Genomic DNA, 27,082 nt, shown 5'->3' on the forward strand with positions numbered 1-27,082 from the left:
ATAATTTCAATCTCTCTAAAAAGCCACCTGCTCACATCTCATAACCATCCCTGGAAATGCAAAGAAAATCTACTGAGAGATGACACAGAAGTTGGTTGTGAATTTGATCTGTGCCTACAGTGAAACGAATTGCTTCGGAGAATACAAGAAACTTCAGCCGCTTAGTCTCACAAAGTTGAAGAGGATGAAGGAGAAGAGAAACAATGGATAAAAGGGAGTAGAAAAAAAAAAGGTAAAAAGTAAAGCGTATGAAGAGGTACAGCCATGTGGTTCACCAGTGTGCTGTTCTGTGGCAGTGAGAGTAATTCAGTAGCTTTGGCACAGTGCTCTACAGGGTAACATAACACACTGAAGCAGGACATGGTTGGTTAGTGTAGATGTATTGTGATATTGTGAGACAGACAAGTATAATGTGATATACTGCGCTGGTCCAGCCATATAGTACATTATCAGGCATAATGTAGAGCTACCTCTCTCTCGTCCTGATGCAGCCACTGTTTAGGATCGTCCTCCGTGGCCAGGAAGGCTATCAGGTCCAGGGCCGTGAGGCGTGTCTGTCGCCGCGACGACACAAAAATGAGGACGGGCTTGGCAGGGGAGTGACTGCGAATAGCTGCAGGGAAACAGAGGACTCGGTGTGTGTTTCAAGTGATGTGTCTTTGTGCGTGCTTGAGTGTGTGTGTTTTTCTGAGAGAACAATGTGTCATGTTTACATAATTTTCATGTGAAGTGAGAATACATTCTCAACATGTTAACAAGGCCAGTCTACACTGCCTGTTTTCTGAAGATGCAGAGAGGGGTAAACAGTCCTGTCCGGTAAAGTGTGACAGTCTACGTCATCGTACCTTGGAAAACAGGCTTGTTCATGCTGGCCATCCGGGGACAGTAATGTTGACCTGGAAAACCTTGGATGTGAACTTCCAATGGAACTGGACGCACAGAGGGTCGGAAATTAAACAAACCGACCTGAAAGAGGACAGAGATAGAGAGTTAAAGAGGAAGAGAGGAGGGGAGGTTAAAGAGGAAGAGAGAGAGATAGACAGACAGACAGATAGACAGACAGACAGATACAGATAGATAGACAGACAGACAGACAGACAGACAGACAGACAGATAGATAGATAGATAGATAGATAGATAGATAGATAGATAGACAGACAGACATAGGGAGGGAGAGAGAGAGAGAGAGAGAGAGAGAGAGAGAGAGAGAGAGAGATTGAAACAGATAAATGGAGTGAGCAGCTGGCTGTGTGCCCTGACAGCGTAGCCCATCTGGGGGTAATTACAGCCAGTCATTGTCCCCTGTCCCAAAGCCCCGCTCTCACACAAGTGGCACAGGCCTGGATGCGTGTGTGCACATATTTAAAGACCTGGATAATGGATTGGGCAGCTAACACCGCACCCCAGTCCAAACACCAGCAGTCAGATTTATGGAGACCCTCAGCTCCCCTCCTGGCTCTATCTGTCTGCCAGGGAGACATCTCTGCAACAGTGAAACAACGTTTACATAACTACCAACGGCTGCCCTGTCAGAGCAAGAATCCTGCTACATGCTCCGAGTGTTTGTGTTTATAAATATATATGTATGCACACACACACACAAACACACAGACAGAGAGAGAGAGTGTGTGAGAGAGAGAGAGAGAGAGAGAGAGAGAGAGAGAGAGAGAGAGAGGGAGAGAGAGAGGGAGAGAGAGATACAGAGCCAGAGTGAGAGTGAGAGTGAGAGACAGGGCCAGAGAGAGAGAGAGAGAGAGAGAGAGGGAGAGAGAGAGGGAGAGAGAGAGGGAGAGAGAGATACAGAGCCAGAGTGAGAGTGAGAGACAGGGCCAGAGAGAGAGAGAGAGAGAGAGAGAGGGAGAGAGAGAGAGACAGTGGGACTAGATAGTGAAAGAGTCCACAACGGTGATTATGTGGTGGAAACAAGATAACTCCGACACGCTATTATCTTAATAATTTTTGACCAGCCAAAATATCCTTTCCAAAGAATACGCACTGATTACGGTCACAACTCCAGCATGTTTCCAAAGAAACAAAACCCGGTTAAATCGGGAACAAAACATGTCAGCAGAGCCCAAATCCTCCAGTCAGTGTAATAACTCTCAGTAGTACACACAACATAAAATATATAAGATGAGACAAGACAAGGCAAATGAACCTGACCATGTTGATTTGGGTAAAATAATAGCCCAGGGATGGATTCTTATAAGCAATTTAAATATCACAAATGGATCTCTCTGAATGTTTGATGACTGTGTGATTGTGACTGGTATAAAACGGAGACTACGCAGAACTGAAATCCGAAAGGGGAGAAGTTAAAAATATAAAACGATGCTGTTAGCAACATGAAATGTCAGCGGGGGTATGGCGGTTGCTATAGAAACCTGACCTGTCCGATACCCAGCCAGTCCGCGAGGTCTCGAGCGTTGGCCAGGGCCGTGGAGAGGCCGACCACGCGTACGGACTTGGACGTGTGAGACGAGATGAAGTTGGTTCTGGACACTATAACCTCCAGGACCGGTCCTCGGTCCTCCCCTAAAGAAAAGATTTCAGAGAGCAATAATAAGACGGGTTTAGATGGAGGCTTTGATATAAAAAAAAAGAAAAGAAGAAAGAGATGAGAATTGATCTGATCTTAGGCTGAGAATGCTCCCAGGTCCAGGGCCATGAAGCTGTCTGTTGATGTGAATGTGATAACATAAAGATGAGGACAGGCATGGCAGGGGAGTGACTCTGGACTGTGGATTTTTTTTTTTTTTTTTTTTAAAGAGGAGATACAGAACAGTCTAACTGTGCCCCCAGGTAGCACTAGTCCTCTAAAGAGAGTCTGTGTGTATGTGTTTGTGTGTCTGTGTGTGCGTGTGTGTGTGTGTGGGCGCGCGCGCGCGCACGTCTGTACCGAGCAGGTGGATCTCGTCGATGATGAGGATGGCCACTTTCTGCACGTAGCTGCGGTTCTGCCAGCTGCGACTCACTCCATCCCATTTCTCTGGTGTAGTGACAATCAGGTCAGCCTGAGCTATAGCCCGCATGTCAGGAGTTACATCACCTGTCAGCTCCACCACCCTGACAGACAGACAAAGAGAGAGAGACACACACAAAGAGATAGACAGACAATATGAGAGAGAGAGAGAGACAAAGAGAGAGATAGAGGGACAGGGTTGGGAATAAGGAGTGAAAAGAGTGACACAGGGGAAAAGAGTGATGGGCCAGGGAAAGACAAGCGCAGAGTCAAACTACAATCATCTGAAACGACAGAATACACTACGAAACAGAACACACACTCACTTCCTGCCCAGCTTTTCCTCTATCCTAATCTTCCAGTCCTCTATCCTTTCTCTGACAAGGGCTTTTAGAGGAGCGATGTACACCACCTGTAGAGACACACACACACACACACACACACACACGGTTTATAAGTGACCATCCTTGGAAAACTGACTGGAAAAAAAAAAGAATGAAAAAGGACTGTACTGCAATGTGGAAAGAAGAAGAAGAAGAAGAAAAAAAAGAATAGAGTATAAAATACAAGATGAAAGAAGTTTACCGTGAATACAGACCTTAGCGGTAGGGTACTTGTTGAAGACCCTGAACATGGCCAGCTCCGCGGCGATGGTTTTGCCTGAGCCTGTGGGCGCGCCCAGCAGGACGTTGGTGTCGGTGTGGTAGAGCGTGTGGAATATCTGGGTCTGAATGGGATTGAAGTGGGTGAATTTGTACAGGCTCTCATACTCTCTGTTCCCCAGAGCAGTAACAGGCAAAGGCTGCAGGTCCAGGAGCTCTGTACGGGTCAACACAGACAAAATGACTCACTCAGTCATACTGTAACATCACAGGACATATTACAATTTTCTCCAAGAAATAACTCTGACTCGTCAGAAATGTGTTCAAAGAGCCTAAAACACAACCAGAAGGATCAGGCTGTTGATTTGATTCAGAAGCCAGTACATCTGGCAAGTCCTTAAATGTGTGTGTGTGTGTGTGTGTGTGTGTGTGAGCGACTGCCAAACCTGTATGTGGAGGGTGTCTCTCTGGCAGGATGAGGTGTTGGAAGTTGATAACGCACACACTCTCAGAGCCCAGCCAGCGGTCAGACACAGCACGGATGTAGTACTGTGAGGGCATGGGCTCAAAGATGGGGATGGTGAAGACAATCTGCTGCTCCTCTTTTGTTACCACCTGGAGGCGTCACAGAGAGAGAGAGAGAGAGAGAGGGTCAGCTTAGAAACATAGCATTCAGACATCAAGAAATAAATGTGGAACTTTCTAGACCCACACCTGTTTCTTCAGCAGGAGAAAGTACTCCGAGTGGTAGATGTGCTCGTTGATGGGGTCCTCCACCCAAATCCACCAAGGCTCTCCAACTGAGCCATGCGCCTGATCCAGACAGAGAGACAAACAAAAAGAGGAACATGTGAGAGAGAGAGAGAGAGAGAGTCTTAACTCAATAAGAATTACTGGCATAAAGGCAAGTACAGATATACAGTAGTTCAGTACTTCATTCTCTGTGTAGTGGGTAATAGAAGTAGACCAGTGAAAGTCAGTCACTACTTCCACAGAAGGATAAATCGAGGGTCTAAGACGCTTATTCGAAAATATTTTCCGTCCTTCAAGAATGTTATGTCAGTAACCATGGGACACTGTTAAATGAAGCCTGAGAGCTATGAAAACTGACTGACCTTCAAGTTTCCACTAAACAACCCTGAAGATCGGAACAGAAAATACAAATATTCTCTGCGCAAATCTCAGAAACGCATGTGGAATGCCTCCTCCTACATTAGCAGATTGAAAATTGGCCAGTGAATGCACCAGCGCACTGAACTGAACTGGTGTGTGTATATATGCACTGGGTCACATCTAAGCTTTGGGTTTTCTGTTACAGTTCTCCGATGAACTGAGTATGCATCGCTAATTGGACATAAACATTCATCTTCAGGATTCTCTCAGCCTTACGACAACAGGCCTCCTGTTTCAGCCAGATTCCATTAGAGTTTCAGAACTAATCTTCCCACAATCCCCCCTGTCTCTTGGGCCATTCTCCTTTGACAGGTCCATCTCCGTAGTGCTATGGGCCAGCTTTCCTGAACAAGGATGGAATATGTTCAGCAAGCGCAACGGAGAGAAATTCTCGGCTGACAGAAAAAAAAAAGAAAAAAAAAAACCCTGTTCCAAATGTTTAAACGCTTTCGAACTTGGCTGGCACAATTTATATCACTGAACTCCAGTGTAAACCAAACCCTGGAAGATTCGACGCTACTCTGTTTTACGGAGCATTAAATTGAGCTTACAAAAAGAATATTACACTGCTTTTCAGAATGAAGAAAGTCTAAGAATATGTAAAACCACAAAAGAGCAGTCTACACAGTTCAGAATCCATGCAAGTTATCTCACCTAAGAATACCCGAGTGCTACTTAACGCAGCATGGTAATAAAAACTGTAACGCTTTGAGATGAAACTATGAGGAGGTCTGGAAGTCAAGTCTGTAAGAGGTGAAAAGGCCTTAGGGAACTCTAAACACACAGGAGCAGCAGGACATAAAGTTGGTGTTTGTTTTCAAAAGCAACTGAGTCATCATGCTTAGTAGAGTAGAGTTCACTGAGGGGTTTAGAAAAAGCATACAAACCATTCACATCCCCCCCTCTACTGACACTGTGCTGTTTTAGTAACTACAGTTCACGTAAGACATACAATGTTTACCACTGATAAATATCCATATTAGACACACAAAGCCATATTAGTTAGGCATTCTATGGGGTGATAAATGACTCAGAATATAATAACTAACAGGGCCGTTCCTTATGAGATTATTCCATACCCCTTAAGAATTTTTCGATAACGCAACAGGGACTGATAATTTCATATGACTAGGAAGCAAAAAATAAATCTGCGATATAGTGGCAGCATCACGGAGCAGCGTCCCTGGCCAGAGCATGTGTGCTTGTCATTAGAGCTGAATGGAGAACCTGTAAGGAGAAACAAATAGGGGAGACTAAATCATTGTCCAGACGCCAAATGTCACTGGAGAGAATCCCTGCAAAGCGGACGGGGGGTGGGGGTGGGGGGGTTGTGTGTGGCATGAGGACACTCAGGGTCCATCTGGGACTCATCCATTCATTCTCTCTTTTTTCGACTCTACACAACAATAGGAGGAGCACCGAAGTGACACCGGTCTTTGTCCTCCTTAAAAACAGGGGAGGGACGGACAGATTAAACCTCATTCAAGCTTCGCTGAGCCGAAGAGCGTGCGCGCGCGCGCGTGTGTGTGTGTGTGTGTTTGTGTGTGTGTCTGTGTCTGCGTGGAAGTGTGTGAGGAGATGTATGAATAAAAATGGTTTCTGTTAACATGGGAGAATTTGTCTCGTTCGCAAATCAAGAACAAACCAAAGTCTCCAGATGGTTGTCATAGTTACCTGGTCATTCCATTTGAAGTCTGGGGTGATGGTGAGGCGCACCCGCAGCACGGTGCGTGTGATTGGCTGAATACTGGCCTCCATCTGTATGGTGGGGATCTGTTGGACACACTGTTTTACTTTCACACCAATGTTCACATGGTGCAGCATGTGACCTGTGTCCAAAAGAGAGGGTAAAAAATGTCTTAAACTGAAGATGCAAAACCACTTCACAAAACAGTATTTAAAAATATTCTCCCAGGAATGATGAACAATCCTATGAAACGACATTGCGGGGCCGTGTAGACTGACCTATCTCAGCCTTGGGCATGTCTCTGAGTTTGTCCACTGTGAGCTTCTTCTCCTCCAGGCGGGCCAGCACAGAGCTGGGCAGAACTGCAAACTGACGGAGGGGGTGTGCCCAGCCCCACAGACGCTTGTCAATCACCTTGCACAGGTTGAGCAGCCGATACGTCATTGCGGGCCATCGTTTCCTCAAGGCGATCTCAAAGAGAGCTCTCACTATACGGGCGGCGTTCTGGAAGACAGGGTCGGAAACAGTCAGATGAAGGTGGTTTTGTTATAAATTGTTCCTCAAGATCCAATTCAGTGGTTACAACTTTTAAAATATTGCTCCATTAGGGACAGGCAAACAGATGAGATACCAAGTCTCCAGCTGAGAGTTACTGTCACAGAGACCTAACCAGACCTTTGAGCTGTGAGCAGGCCTACCTGTTTTGTGTGATTGGTAGAGTCTGGCTTACAGAAGGCTGAAAAGGTCTGACAGAGTCTTGATCTATAAGGTGCGTTTGCCTCGCATGGAAAGGTAATGTATGTCAGTGCTGTGACTGATTGGTTAGGTCTGACTGTGCCCCTGATTGATTGGCTAGTTCTAACAGCATGCACATAGCCCTTGGCAGCTGTTAGCTGAGCAGGGAGGAGAAAACACCTGCTGGCCCAGATGTTCAGCTGCAGTTAGTTTGAAGGCCACCAGGGCCACCAAGCTTGCGCTAGATATCAGTTTCATGTACCTCCTATAACTAAGGAGAGAGTCTCTGATCTTCACACCCTGGCAACTCCAGATGCCTTAAAACAACTTTTAAAAAAAAATCTCCCTTTTTGAGCCTTCAAATGAATTCTCTTCAAGTCCAGAAATGTGTCGGCTGGATTCATTTGAAGAGTAAAAAGGAGATTCTGAAGATAAGGATTCTGTTGTACTTATCTTATGTTGAATCTTGGGGCTTTCAGACTATATCGAATGCAGTGTCCTGCCACTGAACGCTGGAGACAAAGCAAAAGGACGCATCCTCTCTTTCTAACAGTTGCTAAATCCATTGAGAACTTTGAGTGCCTCTCTCTCTCTCTTTCTCTATCTTCACTGTTTCTCTCTCTTGCTGTCTCTGAAAGGTGGCAGTGGGAGCTATCACATGCTTCCCCATCGAGGGGGTGGAGGGTGTGTGTGTGTGTGTGTGTGTGCGTGGAGGGTGTGTGTAGGGGGGAGTGGGCCTTAGTCTGGATTTAAAATCAGATACATTTTACTCAACAATGGCAGGCCCTGCAGGTTTCCAGGCAGCACATCTGAAATCAGCCGAATTAGGGGCAAAGAGGGAATTTGCCTGAGCTATTTCAAATATTCAGCCACATGGAATTGGTTACCGCAGGAAAGCATGGCTAGATGGCTTCAGCAGAGGATGGGAAGAGATAGAGGGATTGGAGACAGAACACAAGGGATTCCTGCATCTCAGTCACTGTGAAATAGGGACCATCCGAAATATCAACATTGAGATTTATCAGTTCATTTCATTTTCCAGAAGAGATGATTTCGAGAGATGAACTAAGGCACTTAATGAAAGTCTTGAATCTCATAAAAGCAATGAAAATGCTGATAAAATGGAAACTAATTTTATTGGTATGCCTGATTACTACATTCAGGGGCACAATCATAAACCCTCATGAAATGATTCTGTGCTGAACAAAGCTACTAAAATACAACCCACATGTCTAGTCTTAAGTGGTGATCTTTTGTGAGTTGTCTAACCACCCAACCACCAAATTTGAGCATGGTCTAACTGCTTAGTGTCTGGATGTGTAAATATGTGTGTGTGTGTGTGTGTGTGTATGCGCGCGCGTGTGTGTACCATCTCACCTGAGCTACATAGGAGAGGTCAGAAATGAGGGAAAAGCTGTCCACCTCTCCACGGCCAATGTAAGTCTGTAGCAGGATGTTGATTTTGCCGTAGCCGTTCTCCACGCCTCCGGCTGCTGGCAGCTCGCAGAAATGATCAAGGAGCTGCTCCAGTTCCTCCATCTCTTCATCTCGCACCTAAGGCGCAAAAGCCGCATCCATGACAACATTAACTACAGAGAATACAGATCACCGAATCAGATTACACGAACAGTGTGACACAGGCAGCATAGTGCTGTCCCATGGATCCACACCAATCAGTGACTATGTGGACAATTACACGTCTCTGAGAGTATAATGGCAAAATGAGTCTTGGTCAGCCAGTTAGAGAGACAAGTCACCTTGATCTGTTCAAACTCCTCTGCCTTTGACACGATGCTAAAAATGTCTGCTTCGGTTTTCTGTGCGTTGAAAAGTTCATTGAAGGTCTACAGAGTTTCGGAGGAAAGGAGGGAGGGAGGGAGGGAGAGGGAGAGAAAGAGAGCTGTCAAGCACTTTTCCTTGACACTTTTATAATCAGGACAGAGAGAGAACACATGCTATACAGTGGTGAAGACCTTTGCTTTATCTCGTTTGCCTTTTTCTTTTACTGCTGACATAACTCCATACTGTTTCCATCTACCTCTATGGATACCACGCGATCAATCAAAAAGGCTCAGTCTATTTTTTGGTGGAAACGTTGATAATTTTGCTCTTTCTAAATGAAATTAATTCAAAATAAAAGCTGACTGTTCAAACTGCATCATGAAATGAACAAGATTGGCTTTAATGAACGCCTGACCGGATGGTAATTCTGTGATACCTCAACAGTGTTATATTTGATGTAGAAGTGACTGGCTGTTCTGCCAAGGTCGGTGGAGGCGAAATAGCCTGTGCGCTCTTCGAAACGAATCATACGAGCTTTATCCAGTTTCCTCCCCGACTGGACCACGAGGTCTTTCCTGTATAGCTCCAGTCCTGGGTCCATCTGCATTACCAAACACAACAAACATATCAGTAAATACAAAAAATCACACCTAAGATTCTCTGAAAGCGTTATCTGTGATCTGCGAAAACCAATGACAAGTGACTAGTGTTTGTGTGAGCACAGAGATGAGGCAGGGGGAATAAGTTGTTCCAGAGTGCTCATGTTCAAATCATGTAAGAACACTGGACGCTGGAGTTAAAGAGAGACAGGGGAGAAGCTGCAGTCAAACGCACTGTATACACACAGGGATAACTTAGGACACAATAAAAGTGACTCTGGAAATGATTTTTCAAACAGTGCTGGGGGTTGAGCCAAAGATGGTAAGATGTAATAGTTAGCAGTGGTTCTTTGGAAAGGGGATGTGAGATATGAATGACTTTCAGTGTGGTCTGGACGTGCCATTTACCTGATAAGCGTTATGGTTGATGCCATAGGCCAGTGGATTGACTCTCATTCGCACATATAGGTAAGTGTAGCTAAGCCACTTCACTGCTTCCTCCACATTAGTGACTGTCCCGAGAGCGATCTGAGGATAACAATGGAGAGGAACAGACCAAATGAACCCATTCAGACGACAAAATATCCTCAAGTACTACTTCATTTTTCTCCTGATAGAGATATTTTAATGTTGCTCAAAGTCAAATTTTCAAATCAGATGAAAATCAAGAAAATATATGCCCCACCCCCCAATTCACTCTCATTGACGGAGGCAGTACTCAACAGGCATATGCTATTGCTCTGTTAGTGTAAGTTTTACGATGACAGAGATCCACACAGACATTAATACATATGTGCATATGTCTCACACACACACACACACACACACACACAAAAACATCATACAAAATACCCTTAAAAAAACAACATGCAACTCCAATGTGTCACTTGTTATCATTTTGCACCACCTTGTGGTCAATTAAAAAAGGACTACTCCTCTACAAGCCATTTAAATGCTGCCACCTTGTGGCAGGCTGAAGGACAACAGGCATTTTTGCCGGTGGCTGCTGACGCTGAACTATATTACCAATTGCCACAAAAATCCTCTATTTAAAACGTGTACTGTTTGACTTACTGTTGTTCGTTCTGCTCTTTTAGTCTACATGGGACAGTTCTTGTCCCATGTCATAATTTCAGCTAAATGTGAGCTGTTGGCTGTGAAGGGTTTTTGGGGCATTCGGTCAGTACCTCAGCATTGAGGTTGTCAGGTAGACTTTCCAGGAACTGACTCTCGATTGGGTTCTGCTGGGTGAGGAGGGTCAGGTAGTGACTCAGTTTGTCGTGGGTGGTGATGATGGTACCCTCTCCGTACTTGTCGAACTGAGGTCGCCCGGCACGCCCGAAAATCTGCATCACGTCCAGTATTCCGAGGTCCACCAAGGCGCCTCGCTTGGCGTCGTAGATCTGAGTTCCCTGTTACCATGGAAACAACAGGCTGCTGACATCAAAGAGACAACTTGAGGAGGGGAGAGCAACACAACTCGAGACCTTCAAAGACCACAGCAGGATGCGCAATGGTCAAATATTAACATATTATTCAACATTCTTTTTTATGTCAGCAGGCATACGGGACGTTCATACATGCAAAGAAAACCCCCCCCCAAAAAAATCTTATCTTAGAGATATAGAAAGCACACACACACAAAGACGCCCACTGAAAAACGGCCTAGCTAAGCAGGACATCTAACCTTGATGATGACTGCATGAGCAGGCAGATTCACTCCCCAGGCCAACGTAGCTGTGCACACGAGAACCTTCAAGTAACCTCGTGAGAACATGCTCTCCATAAGGTTACGATCTTGCCGCAGCATTCCAGCATGGTGAATCCCAAATCCGTCAGGGAACATCTCCCTCATCTGTTTATTCCTGGACCGTTGCACCTGTAGGAGACGCACATACAGATCCGTGATACCAAACAGAGCTCTGGGTCAAAGGGGAGCCATAAGTCACTCACTGTTCCCACAACTGTTACTCATTGCCTGCTTCTAGAGCATTCCAAGATTCTGTCGCTGCTCTGCTATCTAGTGGAACAACATCGTTCTGATATTGCTTTTCAGAAAAATCAGATTTACCACTGACTATATCCAAACTGCCATGTCAAACAGTCTAAAGCATCCAACATTGCAGCATCTTTACAAAACAAGTACTCATTAAATGAACTAATTTCACAGGGCACTCTAACCAAGGTACAAGAATTCTTTCCAGAATTATTCATGACCTTGATATAGATGAGAAAAGAGGAGCATAAAACAAACAACCCAGGTCATGTGATACATTTTATTTTCAAAACATGGAAAATAAATTTTGAGACAATAAACTATTTCTACAGATGAAGAAAAGAACAAAATAAAACACATTTTTAAGATATGCCAGAACCATCCTCACCCCTTGACACACTTTGAATAAAAATGCATGAAAAAAAAATCAGCTGCATTGTTCCACACTTTTTGCTAACTAAAATTTTATGAAAACACTTCTAAATCGCCCATGGTTTCCTTCTTTTTTTATCGGGTACGTGGAATGAATCCTCGAGAGGGAGTGCTAATACCTGCAGACCTTCACAAGCTTGCAGTTGATAATAAAAACTGGACATAAAAAGATACCACTTTCCACTAGAAGGTCAGTAACTAATAAGCTTACAGCCTGTAGAGGAACCGTTGCTGGTAAACCTGTCTGGACTGGGCTAGACAAGCTCTATATCCCTGGAAAGCAAAGATGGGGTTTGGTGTTATAAAGACAATGCCTATATTGACAAGGTGTTCACAGCTACAATGAAATATTATGGATCTATGATGTTATGGGACTGTTTTGTATTCACTGATACTGTAGCTCTTGTTCAGCTAAATGGAATCATAAACTCTAAAAAGTACTCAGATACTTTTGCCTAAAATTTGGCTCCCTTGGCCAGAACACTACGACTTGGCTGCTAGTGGAGCTTTCAGCAAAATTATCCAAGGCATATCTCAAAATCTACGAAAGAATGGTTCACTGACCACGGTTTTGTGCGAATATGAAATTGGTTAGACTTGAAGAGAATGAGTGTAGACCAAAAGATCTTGAGAGATTCCAAAGTGCGGAATGGTCCAAGACATCCCTCACCCAAAGAATTCACCAGTCTAATAACACATTACAGAAGACAATTACAGAAGATATAACAATGACTACATAGCATTATTCTGCAGTGGGACGGTACACACAGCATTGAAAGCATAGGCCTGGGTATTTGTGATGCCGTATTTGATTAAAAAAAAAAAAAAAAGTTTTCTTGGAATGTTTTTCTTTGGTTGACTTCAAATGACCAGAGATTTATGCCACATGTAAAATAATTTAGATTAATTTAATGATAGTGAGTCTCCGGAGATTTAAAGTAACAGAGCAAACAGAATGCCCTTCAAAGGTCAAATATACCCAAATACAATCAGAATACTGCATTTGGACCTTTAAAAGTGCAATGAAATAACAGAGAGGACAGGAAAATAAGGAACAGGTAGCTTGTTAAGAGTATTTGTAAACTGCCATGTTGCAAACAGAGGAACATGCGCACGTCTGCGCGCACACACACACGCGCGCGCACACACACACACACACACACGTCACTCTAAACAAAGACAGACAGACAGAGAGACACAGACATGCACACACAATGAGAGAGTAGGCTGTGATGAGAAGGGAGATTGAGATGTGTGTTGTGTTGACTGGAGGCGAGGGTCACGCCCTACCCAGGCAGTAATGGCCTCACCATCAGAGGGCTTTATCTCTTTCTAGCTCAGTCTAAATGGAGGTCAATGGCAACGAGGCCCCTGTGCCTTTGAGAAAAAGCCCATTACAGACAGCATCTGTCTCTCTCTCTCTCTGTCTCTCTCTCACAGTGTCGGCTTATCCACACAGAATACCAACGACATTAGACCAATGACAGACCTGACTCACTGACTCACTAGCTTGATAATGTGTATGTGTGCTTGTTTTAACACAAACTGCTCAACTTCGCATTGTTTCGTAAAATCGCTGTTTCTGTTTCGTCATGGAAGCCCATCTCGGTTCCTAGCGAGAACGTTTGTTTCCGTCAATCAATGCTCTGACTCACCAAGAAAAAGAAGACGGAAGACTTAAGAGAATTAAAAAAAAACAAAAAAAAAAACCCATTACAAACTGTCTATTCCTTAGTGTTCTCCTGTTTACTCCGCTATAATGAGTTGTACTATCCTTTCCCTTAATGAGAAGTTCTGTGTTTCCATTGTGTTACTTAAGCTATTAGCTGCAAGCCTTTTAAGTGATGGTTTATCACAGAGCCTCTATCTGCCGCTCTTTTCAGTTCTTAAATGAATTGTGCTAGTCTCTGATGCTTATCTTTGTTTCTTATAAATACTCCCCTGCCGCCTCTCTTTCCTGTAACCTAACTGGCTGATTTCTACAGACTTTCTTACAGTCAGTCACTCTGTTACGACCAAGTCTTTTCCATGGTATACCGGGTTATTCTTGCCTTTCTGTTTTTACCTATTACATGTAGTGGCTTTTGGGTCAGAAGTTTAAAGATATGCTGTGTGGAGGACTTGTGTTTTATTGTGTTTTAACTTGAGAAAGAGCCCTGTGTGCTTTTACATGTGAACGAGCGCTCTCTGTGTGTCTGCCGTTTGACTGAGCAGCAGCAGTAAAGTCAGACGGAAAGAGAGAGAAAGAGAGAGAGAGAGGTACGGGGAGGGAAAGAGAGAGGGAGACAGAGAGCTTTGTAGAGAGATACGGAGGAGAGTGCACATGCTCTGGTGGGGGGTGGGGGGGGTGTGGCTGCGTAAAGCTAGGCTCATAGTCTAATTGAAATGCTTAAGATAAGGTTTGCTTTGAGGTGTCGGGATGCGTTAGGCTTGTGTTCTCTCGGGCCAGAGTTAAAGTGAATTGGGGGGACGGGAGCCGCTCCGGCGAGGTTGGATTCGAGGTGGCGGCACATCGCCGTTCCGATCAGCCCCCATTAAGACCTGTCGTGTGGAGATCATTTCCCTACGCGCTAAGCTCAAGCCCGGGCCGCGTGTATGGCACAGCGGGCCCGTCAAATGCAGACACAGGTGATTACCCGTCGCTTCATTCTTAAACGGACCAGACGTTATCCGTAGCACGCCCAGGGACTACAAAGCCAAGGTTAGCACATGTACGGAAATGACACAGGCTTCCATGAGTTCCCACGAGCACAGGCTGCCTGTGTCTGAGGGCTGGTTTTCTGCAGGGCCCAAACGCTATTGCTGGCTTTTTATGGTAGTCCTCTTCATCTCGTACGTCAATCAATGCGGAGAGAGTGAATTTCGCTCTTGGTGAAATAATTAACGCATCATGTAACACACAAATTGTTCATATGTTTTCTCAAATTCGCAGAGAGTACAAGCTCATCCCTGATCTAAAAGCCCTTAACAGTCATAATATTTCTGTCGCTAGTTTGACAGGCCATTAACCCTGGATGAGTGGAGAGAATGAGAGAGAGAGTGAGAGAGAGAGAGAGAGAGAGAGAGAGAGAGAGGGAGTTGGAGTGGGAGGAGCTGCCACTCAAATGCACTATTTCCCTCTTCCTCCTACTCTTCTTGCGACAACACTTTTTCTATCTGTGTTAAAAATGTGCATTATTGAATGCTGAGTAACTGGTAAAGCAATATGATCATGTACGCTTCATGAATCTGGTCCAATCAATACACACATACTCAAAGGGACGTGAAAGCGTTTCTGTGTTCATGCGACGCCAGTGAGAACAGGCAAAAAGTGTTGACAGGAAGCGTGCATCAGAAAGAGAAGGATGTGGAGACTGACTAACGCTACATCACTAAGGGACACGGTGGGCGGAGACGGGGGACCATTTAGCTTTTAGGAGACACGATGACAGCACTCGAAAAGGAACAAAAGTTTGTGTGGCCAAACACTGACCTTAATGGCTGAAAACCGTTCTGTGGCAACGACAGAAGAACAAAAAGAGTTTTGTGTCTGTCTAGGAGTTAGTGATTTGTGTGTTGTTGTGGAAGAGTGTTTCAGCGTGACCGGGCCACTCTTTGGTCGGCCGAAGCCGCTCGGCTCTGGACGCACACTGGCGCGACGGCATTTGAAGACGACAGCTGTGACACTTCAGAAGTGACTCTCGGTAAAAATAGATGAGCACAGAGGCAAATATAGGAATTAATGAGCTAAATCCTACGTACCTACATTGTCCCTGGAGTTTGCGAAGATAGCAAGTGCAGAAAAAAAAAAAAAAGCACCTCAACCTAATTTCCAAAGGCCTTCATTTGAACTTTCAAACAGACTACCTGACAGACTCCTGTCATAGCTTTTCTGCAGGCGATACAAAAAACCCATCAGATTTACAAAGACTCTGTCCCAAAAGAACCACATCCTCCACTTCACAGTCCTGATGTTCAGCTTCTCATCTCCAGCCACACAATGCCCTTCCACTGACGTTCTTCACAAACATCCCATTCTGTCCCGTTCTGTCTCTGTAAAAGCTCTCCCAACGCTGAGAGAGTCATCTGGCCACCCTGCAGTCTTGAGGTTTAACCACTAGATGTCCCCTCACATCCAACAATCAGACAGAGGGGGTTGAAGGCATGGCTCCTGGTCTGGCTGTGAAAACGGTGGCAGCGTTCGCCCGGGCCGTCATGTCAGAGGGCTGGGAGCCACGGATTAAGTCAGACAGACAGACAGAGAGAGAGAGAGAGAGAGAGAGAGAGTGAGAGAGATCCAGGCCCGGGGCCAGGAAGGCAGGGGCTGAGGGGGGGACGTGGGTACAAGCAGAAACCTGTCGCCGCGTTTGCTGAAGGGCACGGTCGCGGTTGCCAGGGCGAGGCAAGATGGTTAGGGCACGAGGGTCCCTACGAGAGGCGCAGATCGCGGCCGCAGCGGTTTTTCTGGCAGGTGGGGGTGACCTTCCGGCATTGCGGAGCTTAAGCTGAGGTTGGGGGGGGGGGGGGGGGTTTACCTCGGTGGTCCGACGGAGAGCCGACAGACAGCTGGACGGACGCGATCCTCATCTGCTCAGAAGTCTGCGTACATGCAGCGCTCTGAAGCCATGCACAGCTGCACTGTTTCAAACCAGTGTGTTATGGTAACCGCAATGCCAGAAACGCCACACATCTGTCAGTGCAGGGCGGCGATAACATTTTGAGTACGATGATTTCACAGGCTTTAAAATGGACGTTTGTAGTGTTGACAGCACTGTGCACTGTAATGCATATTGCTTTTCTGTTCTCAAATGAAGTTTGTTGGTATGTCCGTATATATGCGAGCGAGAAATCGAACCATATAACTGAGCTATGATAACATGCAAACCACACCAGTAGATTACACAACTCTATCAAGTATATACTGGGGTCATAGACTAACATAGCGCTATGACATGAATAAATTGCTTTTTATTTTCACCCCCTTACAGTCAAACTCATAGACACACTTTAGTGTGGTAGCACACACTTTAATAATAATTGGCTGTTGTATGATAAGCAGAATAAATGGGGTGTGAGTTGAAGCAGGCCCTCTGAGTGGAATCCCTATCCATCATCTCTATTTATAGCCTCAAGTCCTTCAGCCAACTCACTCTCACTCACGCCCTGCTCCCAGTCAACTTCTGTTACTGTGTCTCTCTCTCTCTTTCTCTCTCTCTCTCTCTCACGCACACTGAGGAACTCAAATACACCCTCGCATGTACGCATGCACGTGTGCGAGCACACACACAGGCACTCGCAAGCACACACCGTGCGTGTGCACACACACGTACACACGTACACACACACACACACACACACACACACACACACACAGCACTCTCCGCAGTCAATTTACTTTATTATGGCTTGTGCACAGCAGAAATACACATACTCACCCCAGTAGTGACTCCATTGTGTTACTGTGTCTCTTATTTGGATGCAGGAAAGCTTGCATACTCCATCATATGTTTAAATGTTGTCTTCAATATCTCTTCCATACACACATATTGTATACGATTTTTATGGAACACGGACGCATGCTGCATATCACAATCAGGATTCATTTAGGCCAATCACACAGGTACGCTCAGAACACAAACCTGAATGTTTTTTTTTTTTTTTTTTCCCCTCAACAAACGTACTCAAACGCCCAGGCACATTTGTGCTCAATTAGAAACTTTTGCTCTCTGGCTGAGATTACTTTGCATAGACACGAGCTTAATAAACAGCCATTATTCCTGCTACACTCCACCAGCACTTAGTCAAGTGGGTGCATTAAGATATCTAAGCTTGATTGACAGCCTCTTCAAACGAAGCGATAAAGCAAATTAATGAACATTATGAGAAAAATGCGTAGTGGACTCACTTCTGACTTTTAAAGTAGGATAAATAATGCTGACTTATATAATTGACCTTAGAGGTGCAGCGTTTCACTAGGTATGCATATGGGAGATTTGAAAAAAAAAAAAAAAAAGAGAAGAAAATAAAAGGTATTAATATTAATGTTGGGCAATTTCCATAAGCAAATAAGCTATGTGTTATCTGTGGGTGAGAGAGGGCGAGCGATTGGAGACTCAGAGAGAGTGGGGCTAGCGAATGTTGCTAAGGCCAAAGCGGGGCGGGTGAAACACGAACCCCTGTCTCACCTCATTCTAACACACGCTTTAATCCCCTAACTCCATGAGCGCAACGCGCCACGCGCTCAGAGACTCAACAGGTGGAGAACGGCACAAAATCCCACAAACAGCGTAATCTCGCCTGCTCCCGAAACCCCCCCCCCCGAAAAAAACCCCAACAACAACGACAACAACAACAAAAAAAAACAAGCACAGTGTGCCTCACCTCTCGCATCACTGTGCTAAGATAAAGACAAAATGCAAGCTCTTTTGATGTTAAGGTTTACGTACGCGCTGCTGTAGAATGTTTACCTACTCTGGTCTTTTTTTTCAGCTCCTACTCCTACCACAAACACATACACACACTTACCACCCCCCCCCCCAAAAAAAAAGAAAAAGAAAAAGAAGAAGAAAAAAAGACAAATCCATACATGTACAAATTGTCCTCTTATATATAGGTCAAATTTGTTCGGTCTTAAAACAAGCACGTCTTCATACTGTTCTTTTTTTAATCTCTCGGTAAACGCGAGTGTGAACAATGCCGCGATTAACACATCTCCCTCCATCTTACGTAAACAGAGAGCAGATTAAGAGAGCCGTGTTCAAATGAGGCATCCATTTCCACTGAAGAACCCCTGGAGCGAAGACAGGTTACTAAATGCATCTCTCTGTCCTCTGTGAGAAAGTGTGAATAATGCCAAACCTGCTGTCCTCCGCCACCTCCTGCTACTTGAACATCACCCTCTTCATCTGAATCTATCTTTACCTTCACACGTACATGACTGTACGCTATTCACTTCAGTTAGTAGACGAATGCACACGCAAAAAAAAACCAACAACAAAAAAGAGAGACATATGTGGAAACATATCACTAAACTGTATTTCTAGCTCACACTTGCATACACACAGGTTGTAAAGTGATGCCAGTGTTGAGGTGCAGTGGTGTGTCTATGGGAGCAACGCAGTGCGCGGTCATCATCCGGAGAAATGGGAGCAACCGCAGGTGGAAGCAGCGGGTCAGCTCAAAGCCTCTTCCCTAGCTGCGTATTGATCCCTGTCTACGTACGTGCAGCTGGGATGAGTCAAATCCATCACGCCCAGCTCCTGATCAGCAGCCCGTGCCTGCGGCACCATGCGCTGCTTAATGAGGCAAGTACCAATTGGACCAGAGAGTGTTCTGCAGCACAACTCCCTCCGTTTCCCTGCGTGGTCCGGCGACGGCCAGAGGACCGAGGGCTCGGTTAGTTTTTTTTCCGCCCTTGCGGCCATGTTACGTCGGTGGCTTGAGATGGTGAGAAAATGCCACGAGCTAAGGTACAGAAAACTGTCTTACTGCAGAACACATCTTAAAAAAGGAAGAACACCGCCGGAGAAACACACACACACACACACACACACACATATACACACACACACACACACACACACACACACAGACATATACAAATATATGATACGGGAAAGGTACCGTTTAAAGGTTCAAATCAACCTAAAGCAGTTTCTGCTCTTTTGACATATCCTGAGCTCTCACTTCAGAATTCTGAAGTGACCAGCATGTGACCATGCTATTAGTCTCTCCAATTGGTTTCTCATTGTTGCCAAGCAACAAATGGCTTAATTTGTCCAATTACGGTTCAATACTATTTTTGTGGCTAAAATGAATGCACCATTACTTCAGGTCCACCTACAGCATGTCTGTTTCATCCCTGCTAAGCTTTCGATAGCTGCTAAACCAAAGGATTACTATGGCTACTGGACTACAAATGCTTTATCAAATCAAAACAAGAATTAAGATGTGATTCCCCTTTGATTAAGTCATGTTACAAAAGCCTTGAACAAACATTTTTCTTCATGAATCCCTTTTTTTTTATGACAGCACTTTCACTAAATGGCTCGTGAATAGCAAAGTGGCTCCGGTCTCTTTTAATGTACAAAGCGTCTCTTCACAGAGAACCACGGAAGATGAACTTAACGTTGGAAGGACGGAGAGAGGTCTACGCCGTGGTTCTAACTGCCAGAGCCGTTGCTGCTAATACAGCAGAAGCCGCAAGTTTTTTCGAGCTGTTCCCCAGCTTTCATTTTGCTGTGGGCTGGGTTCGTTCGGCCTTGCCCGCGCGCGCACGCGCGTTCTCTGACGTTGTTTACCGCTCTCCCCCTGAACGAGCGCTGCCGCAGAGGTGAGCGACCTCAATTTCTGCCACTTTCCTCTCCCTTAGAGCTCATGCATAAATGCTCATAAATAACAGCACTCAGTTCATCTGACAGAGCCAAAAAAGTGCAGCTAGTACCGAGAAACAACACAGAGAAAGGGAACAGTGTTGTGGTCCACATCCTTCGTGACTCCCAGGGAAAGGACAGAGCATCTCAATAGCCACCCAGGGACAGAACTGAGCAATAAATACACTCTTATTAATTACAAAGTTGCTACTGTAGGCTCATTATAATATACAGGCTGTGCTACAGCTATGTATGTCTGGGAAACTGTATCACCGTAACATTAATAACATTATGGAACATCTCACGTTCTGACTCATTAAGGTCCCAGTGCAACAGCAGACACCAGTATATAGATTACCTGCGGTAAAATTCAGCAAACTGTACAATGATCACACAATCATCTTTTTTAATTTATGAGGGTTTTTTTTTTTGCATTACATGGCTTTACATTCCTAACATAACAAAAACCTAAGCATACAAACCTATATGTAGGGAAACATGTTACAACATATCCACCTGTAATCTTACAGGCATTTACATCAGTGTGATTACTGATCGTATTACCTTGACATGATCTATGTAAACTGAGGACTGAAAAGTTCAGCTGATCTGTTTCTGAGGTGTGAAGTTCTCAACTGTATGGCTTACCTGTTTCTCACACTGGCCGTAATCAGGACCTTGCTCTGGCTGGAAGAAGGATGCTTCCCCACGGTTCTTGGCCATCTCTAACAGGTTCATGGCGGTACGCACGGTGGCGTTACGGGCATGGACAAACACCATTACCTGCAACAGACAATATAGAGTTAGTACTAATGAGACTACTACTACTACCACTACTATGCTTCCTTACAATGCTGAGTTATACCACTGAAACTCTGCTTCCTAACCATATAGAGCTGTACTACTGAACCTCTGCTTCCTTACAACACAGAGTTATAATACAGAATCTCTACTTCCTACCAATACAGTGTTATACTGCTGAATCTCTACTTTTCACAATGCAGAGCTACAATATATAAGTACTACTATTACCGCTGGTGATTTCTGTTTGATGCTTTTGACAGGGACTAGCAATCTAGACACATGTGAGGATTAGGGAGGTCACACATACTGATACTGTGGCAGGAGGTCGATGTCGAAATTCAGAAAACATAATGGTGCTAGTTTTATTACAGTATCGGTAATACAAAGCCAAAATCGGTACTGCACTCCTGTCTGACTGACTTCAAGCAGAGGAGGAACTTGGGCATGATCACTGATATGTGAGAAAAACATGAGAAAAAAAAAAAGACAAATGAAAATGGTGCACAGTAAAGCTGCTCACAGCCAAACTTAACAAAAAGAAACGTGCGTAAGATGGTTGATATGATTAAGTGTCAAAATACCTTGGTTTAGGCTATAGTTCATTGTCGTGTTAAGTGTCGACGAAACATAACGGTGGCCTTTTAAATAGATATTTACAGACAACAATGGTCCGTCACATGATAGTAAATGTTGACCTTTCCTTGTTTTCAGAGTCTATGTACAAAAACATTTAAGTTACAACTAGGCATGTCAAAGAGTTCCTCAGATTTAAAATCAATATTGTGCCAGGATGTCTTTTTTTTTTCTTTTAAACTTGAAGGCTACATGCCAGTGTTGGGCTTGACAGTCAGTTTTCTTATTTTGATCTATATGTTCAGCCTACTTATTTTTTCCCCCTTAGCACTGCCAGGGTACTGCAGTAGGAAAGCCGTGCAATCAAACACTGCATTTGTGCCAATACTAGTTTACTTGGATGACGAATGACTAACTACCCGAAGGTTAGATACCACACTTTTTAAAGCTGCTGTTACTGTACTTTTATCTTTTATATTTTATTATTGTTGTATCTTTTATGTTATACTATGAGAGCATGATACTGTATAGTTGAATAACGAAGGAGATACTCTAAAGCAGCTGTTACACATCATTGCTCCAGATTTTATGTCTGTGCAAGATTTTTAAAATAAAGGAGTATAGGCTGAATGGGATTCCTGTTTTTGCTGTGGTATTGAAATCGGGTATCGAGAAACGTGGAATTTCACTGGTACCGGCACCGAGTACCAAAATTCTGGTATCGTGACATCTGGTATCGTATATTAAGCAGATACATCTAACAGCAAAAGGCATGTTCAAGGTTCACGGACCAACAAAGTATAAGTGTGTCCACAGTCATTCATTCCTGTTTACTGTTCCTCACAGTTAACTTAAGCTCTGCCACAACCAAAGACTTCCCTTTCTGCCAGCTAGTGCACCCTCTCCTGCCAACAAGAGTTCAATTACAGCTCCAGAAGGGCACAGCAGTATCTCCATCTTTTGTAAAAGGATAAAGCAGGGATGTAATTTTCCTATTATACTCAGACTGCCCTTGCAAACCAGTCAATACCCCAGACAAAACCAATCAATAACAGAAATACAAGACAGTTATGAGATGGTAGCAAAAGACCTCTCTCTCTCTCTCTCTCTCTCTCTCTGTCTCTTGCTCTCTCCCTCTCTCCTTTGTCCTTTGAGGACAGCGTAAAGAAAAGTACAGAGAGAGAGAGAGAGAGAGAGGGAGAGAGTGAGAGAGAGAGAAGAGGTGTGAGAGAAAGAGAGAGGGGCAGAGAGACAGGGAGGGAGAGAGAGAGAGAGAGAGTGAGTGTGAGTAGAGGAAAGAGCATCGTGTTTGTCTGAGTCGAGAGAGGAGTAAGCCTGCAGGTATTTATTTTATCCTTTTCTCTGTAGCAGACACAGTGGGCCACTGCGCCACTAATGTGCCACAACTGATTCCAGCTCAGCAGAACAGACCAGTCTTACCATCTCCTCTGGCACTGTTCTCTATGTAACCCTGATTCATTCTCTCTCTTTATACCTAACCTTCCTGTCATTCGCCTTCTCTCCCCCTCCTCTCTCTCAAGTACACACATAATGCAGAACCATGTGACTAAAGAGCATATGTGTTTGGTGTGTACACGTGTCTGTGAGTTTTATCGTGGCTCCAAGCAGACTGAACTTGCATTTCATAGTTTTGAGCGATTTCTCGTTAAATATAGATGTGTAGCAGACAAAAGTCAGATAAAAGTGTTAAAAGAGAAAACAAACTCTTTTGACCTAAAACTGTCTGTCTCCCCTCCTCCGACAAACAACTTGATTTTTCATCGGAAAGATATTTTTTTTTTTCCCTTTGTCAAAAGCAACGTCAGGCTCAATAGTTTCGTCTCCTCTGTGCATGCATTGACTTAAGAAACGAGAGACTGGGGTTTGGAATCGAACCATATCATGAGAACCAACTGACTTCAAAAAGCACCCCCCCCCCCCCCGACTGAAACTCATCATGTTGGGTTTAGGGAAAAACCCTGAAGGATGGATATACGGGGACAAGTAGTATTTAGTATTCTCACAAAATGAACAACAGAATGAATGAAACGGATGTTCCCACACAATACTGAGAGATTTGTGAGAGCAAACACCTCTGTCATCTCTAAACGGATCAGATAAGCTTGTCCTACAGCAGTTTTAGTGCAGCAAAATGAAGAAAAACCACAGGCTGTTTTGTACTGGCAAACAGTGGATGCACTGCCCAGACTCAGTGGATTTCTGCTATTCTCTTCTTCTCCCTCTTGTTTGCTTTGCACTTCTTTTCCCCATTGGTACCTGGAAACAGACCCAACACTTTGGCGTTTATCACAATAATTTGGGCTGATGGAAAATTGGAAGCTAATTAATTCATGATTGCTAATTTAAGGACAGCCTTCCAAAAACACACAAACACGTCCTTAAACACCTGCCAACACATTTTTTCCCCCCCGCCACCGCCTACAGCAATCTGGATTAACTCATATTGATGCAAAAACAAGGGGGGGGGGGGGGGGGGGGGGGGCAATCCGAATTCTGAGGAGACTCCTACAGCTGTTTGCCAAGCTTGCTTGAGAAAAATTTTTGTCATGAAGAGAACTGGGTGGGGGGGGGGTGAAGAAAAGGAAAGCACATAAACAGATGCTTAAGTTAGGTGATAAGCGCATTGTTATTATGGAAGAGACCACACATCGGTGTGAGGCTGAATCGCCCCGACTAAAACACGCTGAAGCCATCGTAGGATTTTTCTCCATTTTTCTTGTTGCAGCACACACACTGGTTTCCATAGCAGACACACGTCAGGCCAGGGCTGTTATGTTGCGCTTCTTGTAGGAGGTCAAATGTTTACACATAACAACAGAACACAAAATGTTGAGCTTCAAAGAAGACCTCTAAGCAAACCACATTTTTTTTACATTTTCTAAAGAGAGCGAGAGCAGATGGCAGACACAACAAAAATGCCACATTATGTTTCCTCCCCTCAATAATAAAGTACTGGATGTGCAGAATTTGATAACTGAAAACCTGAGATGCATCAGCATTGACTTTAGGTTGGGTTGCCAGTGCAGGCCTCTCTACCTTTAAAAGATACTGATTCATCTAACGAGTCTAAAGAAGTAGACAGGAAAGAATGTCAATAATCCCTTTCCCTCCATTTACCAGAGACATCTGTTTGTTGTGCATGATAAATGTACGTAGACTCATTGTTAACAGAACTGTACAGCATGAAAGCACAGAAAGTGTTGTACGATACTGCAGAGATGTTTTTGCATTGTTTGTTATAGAGATGACTGTGGAGAGCACAGGTCTGACTTGAGAGATGTGTAGGAAGTATGATTACAGAGAGAAACAGCAGTGAATGAGAGAGCGGATTTTTACACTACCTGCTTAACAGCACAGGGCTAAAGGAATGACTACTCAGACCTCAAAGAAAACTCTGAACGTTCCACTGGTCGGCTAACACCACCACCCAGTCTGTATGTCCTGGATACTGTCACCTCCAGTTTCAACGGAATCTTATGCATTTAAAATGAAATGAAACTAGTGGAAAATTCTGGCGTACACTGTACAATTATGACGATATTCAATTTAAAAAACAAACTTTGAGTTCAAACCAGTCAGTAGCCTCCTTTTCTTTCTTTTGTTCTCTTTCCTCAAACATAAACACAAACACGGTAAAAAAAGACACGCACACACACACACACACACACACACACACACACACACACACACACACACACACACACACATAACATGCAGCAGTGGCTGTACCTCTCCTCAGAGACATCTCTGGCAAATATTATTTATTGAACCCTTTTTTTTTTTATATCAGTGCAAAACTGTGAGGGTGCATTGTCTGTGGTTACTGGAGGTTCCTAAGCTTATTAAAGTTCCATCTGCCTTTTGTCTGCCAACCCAAGACCCAACTGGGGGAGGAAAGAGGGGAAGAAGGGGGGGGGGGGGGCATTTCATAAAGAAAATTCCATCCATCATACTCCCAGATGAAATTAATATATGTCACTGCCACTTCTGACAATTTAATATCAAGCTGAGTGAGAGGGCACCTACTGTAGAGTTCTGGCTCTACGCCTGTAACCCGCAGCTTTGCAAGAGAGACATAAACACCAAGTCTAAACTTCACTGAGCCACATTTTTGTAATAATCCTCACAATTCCCTGACAAGATCAAATATGTTTCAAAATGTTAACAGTCCATTTTCAATATTCAAGAACAGTTCAGTGTTGCATCAAAAATGGCACTTCATAACGCAGTCACGCAAAAACTTTATCAGTATGAACTCTGTTTCTTACTGCCGTGTTTCATTACAGAATACATGATTTTAGCAGTTCAAAATTCTAAAATTATGAGCAAATACGCTTTTGCATTTGAATGGAGTCCAAGCCTGGAGCAGCAGGCTCAAAGGGAGGCTCATTTCACAGAGCAGATGGATCTAAAAGGAGAGAGCTGAATACACAACTTCCATTTTCCAAAGAGTCCTTCTGAAACTGAGAGATGGAGAGTCTTGCATGCGGGCACGCACAAGCACACACACACGCACACGCGCACACACACACACACACACACAAACACACACACACACACACAAACTGCACCCAGGTGCTCTCAGCGTACTCACATTCAATATTCCCTCCTCAGAATATTGTGAAGTGATGTTTAGAGTTTTACGGGGTAAAAGCATCTTCGTGAAGATCACTGTATGGGTAATTATCGTGAACTGGTCAGGGAACATCTTTTGTCTCTTTATAAGGGCGACGTGTTTCGTCTCTTTATAACAATGGGACATAAAACTATTTCCTAGACTAAGCTCCAGCTAAGGGGTCTCCCTGAGTTTGCTAGGTGAGTTCTGCTTGTGAGGTTCACTAGGACCATGAGGACTCTACGCAAACTCTCTCATCTTATCTCAAAGCCTATTGGTCACCCACATCACCTAGTGCCGGCTATTCTACAGCCCGTAAAGCTGTCAATCACAGCGGATGAATTAAGAATGGCCACTGAACCTTTCTCCTTCAGATTTGTGTGTCATCAGTTTAACTTCATTAAGCTAATTGAATCTCATCAGTTCGATTTAATGCTTTTACTATACTAATATCTCAACTGCACGCCTGTCAACAATCAGACCGCACGTTGACGTTGACAACAATGGGCTGTAATCAGAATTAATAAAGGCAACTACTAACAAAAGATCCAGCCAAACTGAAGAGCGGTTTGTCGAACGCTGAGGACAAACTCTCCTTCACGACAAGGGGCTGTATTTAAGAAATGAAATGTACTGTACGCAAAATAAATCAAACGTGAAGACAACAGGAAGCGAACGGCGGAGACGGCTTTTGCAAAAATCGGAGGCGGTCGCTAAGCATCTCCTGGTTTTCGTGATTTATGAGATTCC

General features: G+C 44.3%; 1 protein-coding gene across 1 annotated transcript in view; it reads right to left on the bottom strand.

The window, feature by feature from the left end:
- ascc3 (activating signal cointegrator 1 complex subunit 3) overlaps positions 1–27,082 on the bottom strand; it is a 93,208-nt gene that overhangs the window by 17,706 nt on the left and 48,420 nt on the right. The window contains exons 14-30 of the mRNA XM_030781783.1: positions 20,968–21,102; positions 11,228–11,419; positions 10,728–10,952; positions 9,949–10,068; positions 9,378–9,542; positions 8,917–9,003; positions 8,537–8,713; positions 6,703–6,928; positions 6,412–6,566; positions 4,279–4,377; positions 4,011–4,179; positions 3,561–3,781; positions 3,289–3,374; positions 2,900–3,066; positions 2,390–2,535; positions 846–966; positions 471–613 (exon numbers count right to left, since the gene is read on the bottom strand). Of these exons, the coding sequence (XP_030637643.1) occupies positions 471–613; positions 846–966; positions 2,390–2,535; positions 2,900–3,066; positions 3,289–3,374; positions 3,561–3,781; positions 4,011–4,179; positions 4,279–4,377; positions 6,412–6,566; positions 6,703–6,928; positions 8,537–8,713; positions 8,917–9,003; positions 9,378–9,542; positions 9,949–10,068; positions 10,728–10,952; positions 11,228–11,419; positions 20,968–21,102 (2,634 nt within the window). The remainder of the gene's footprint in view (positions 1–470; positions 614–845; positions 967–2,389; positions 2,536–2,899; positions 3,067–3,288; positions 3,375–3,560; positions 3,782–4,010; positions 4,180–4,278; positions 4,378–6,411; positions 6,567–6,702; positions 6,929–8,536; positions 8,714–8,916; positions 9,004–9,377; positions 9,543–9,948; positions 10,069–10,727; positions 10,953–11,227; positions 11,420–20,967; positions 21,103–27,082) is intronic.

The sequence above is a fragment of the Chanos chanos genome, chromosome 8 (genome assembly GCF_902362185.1).
Source record: "Chanos chanos chromosome 8, fChaCha1.1, whole genome shotgun sequence".
In the NCBI taxonomy this organism is placed as follows: domain Eukaryota; kingdom Metazoa; phylum Chordata; class Actinopteri; order Gonorynchiformes; family Chanidae; genus Chanos; species Chanos chanos.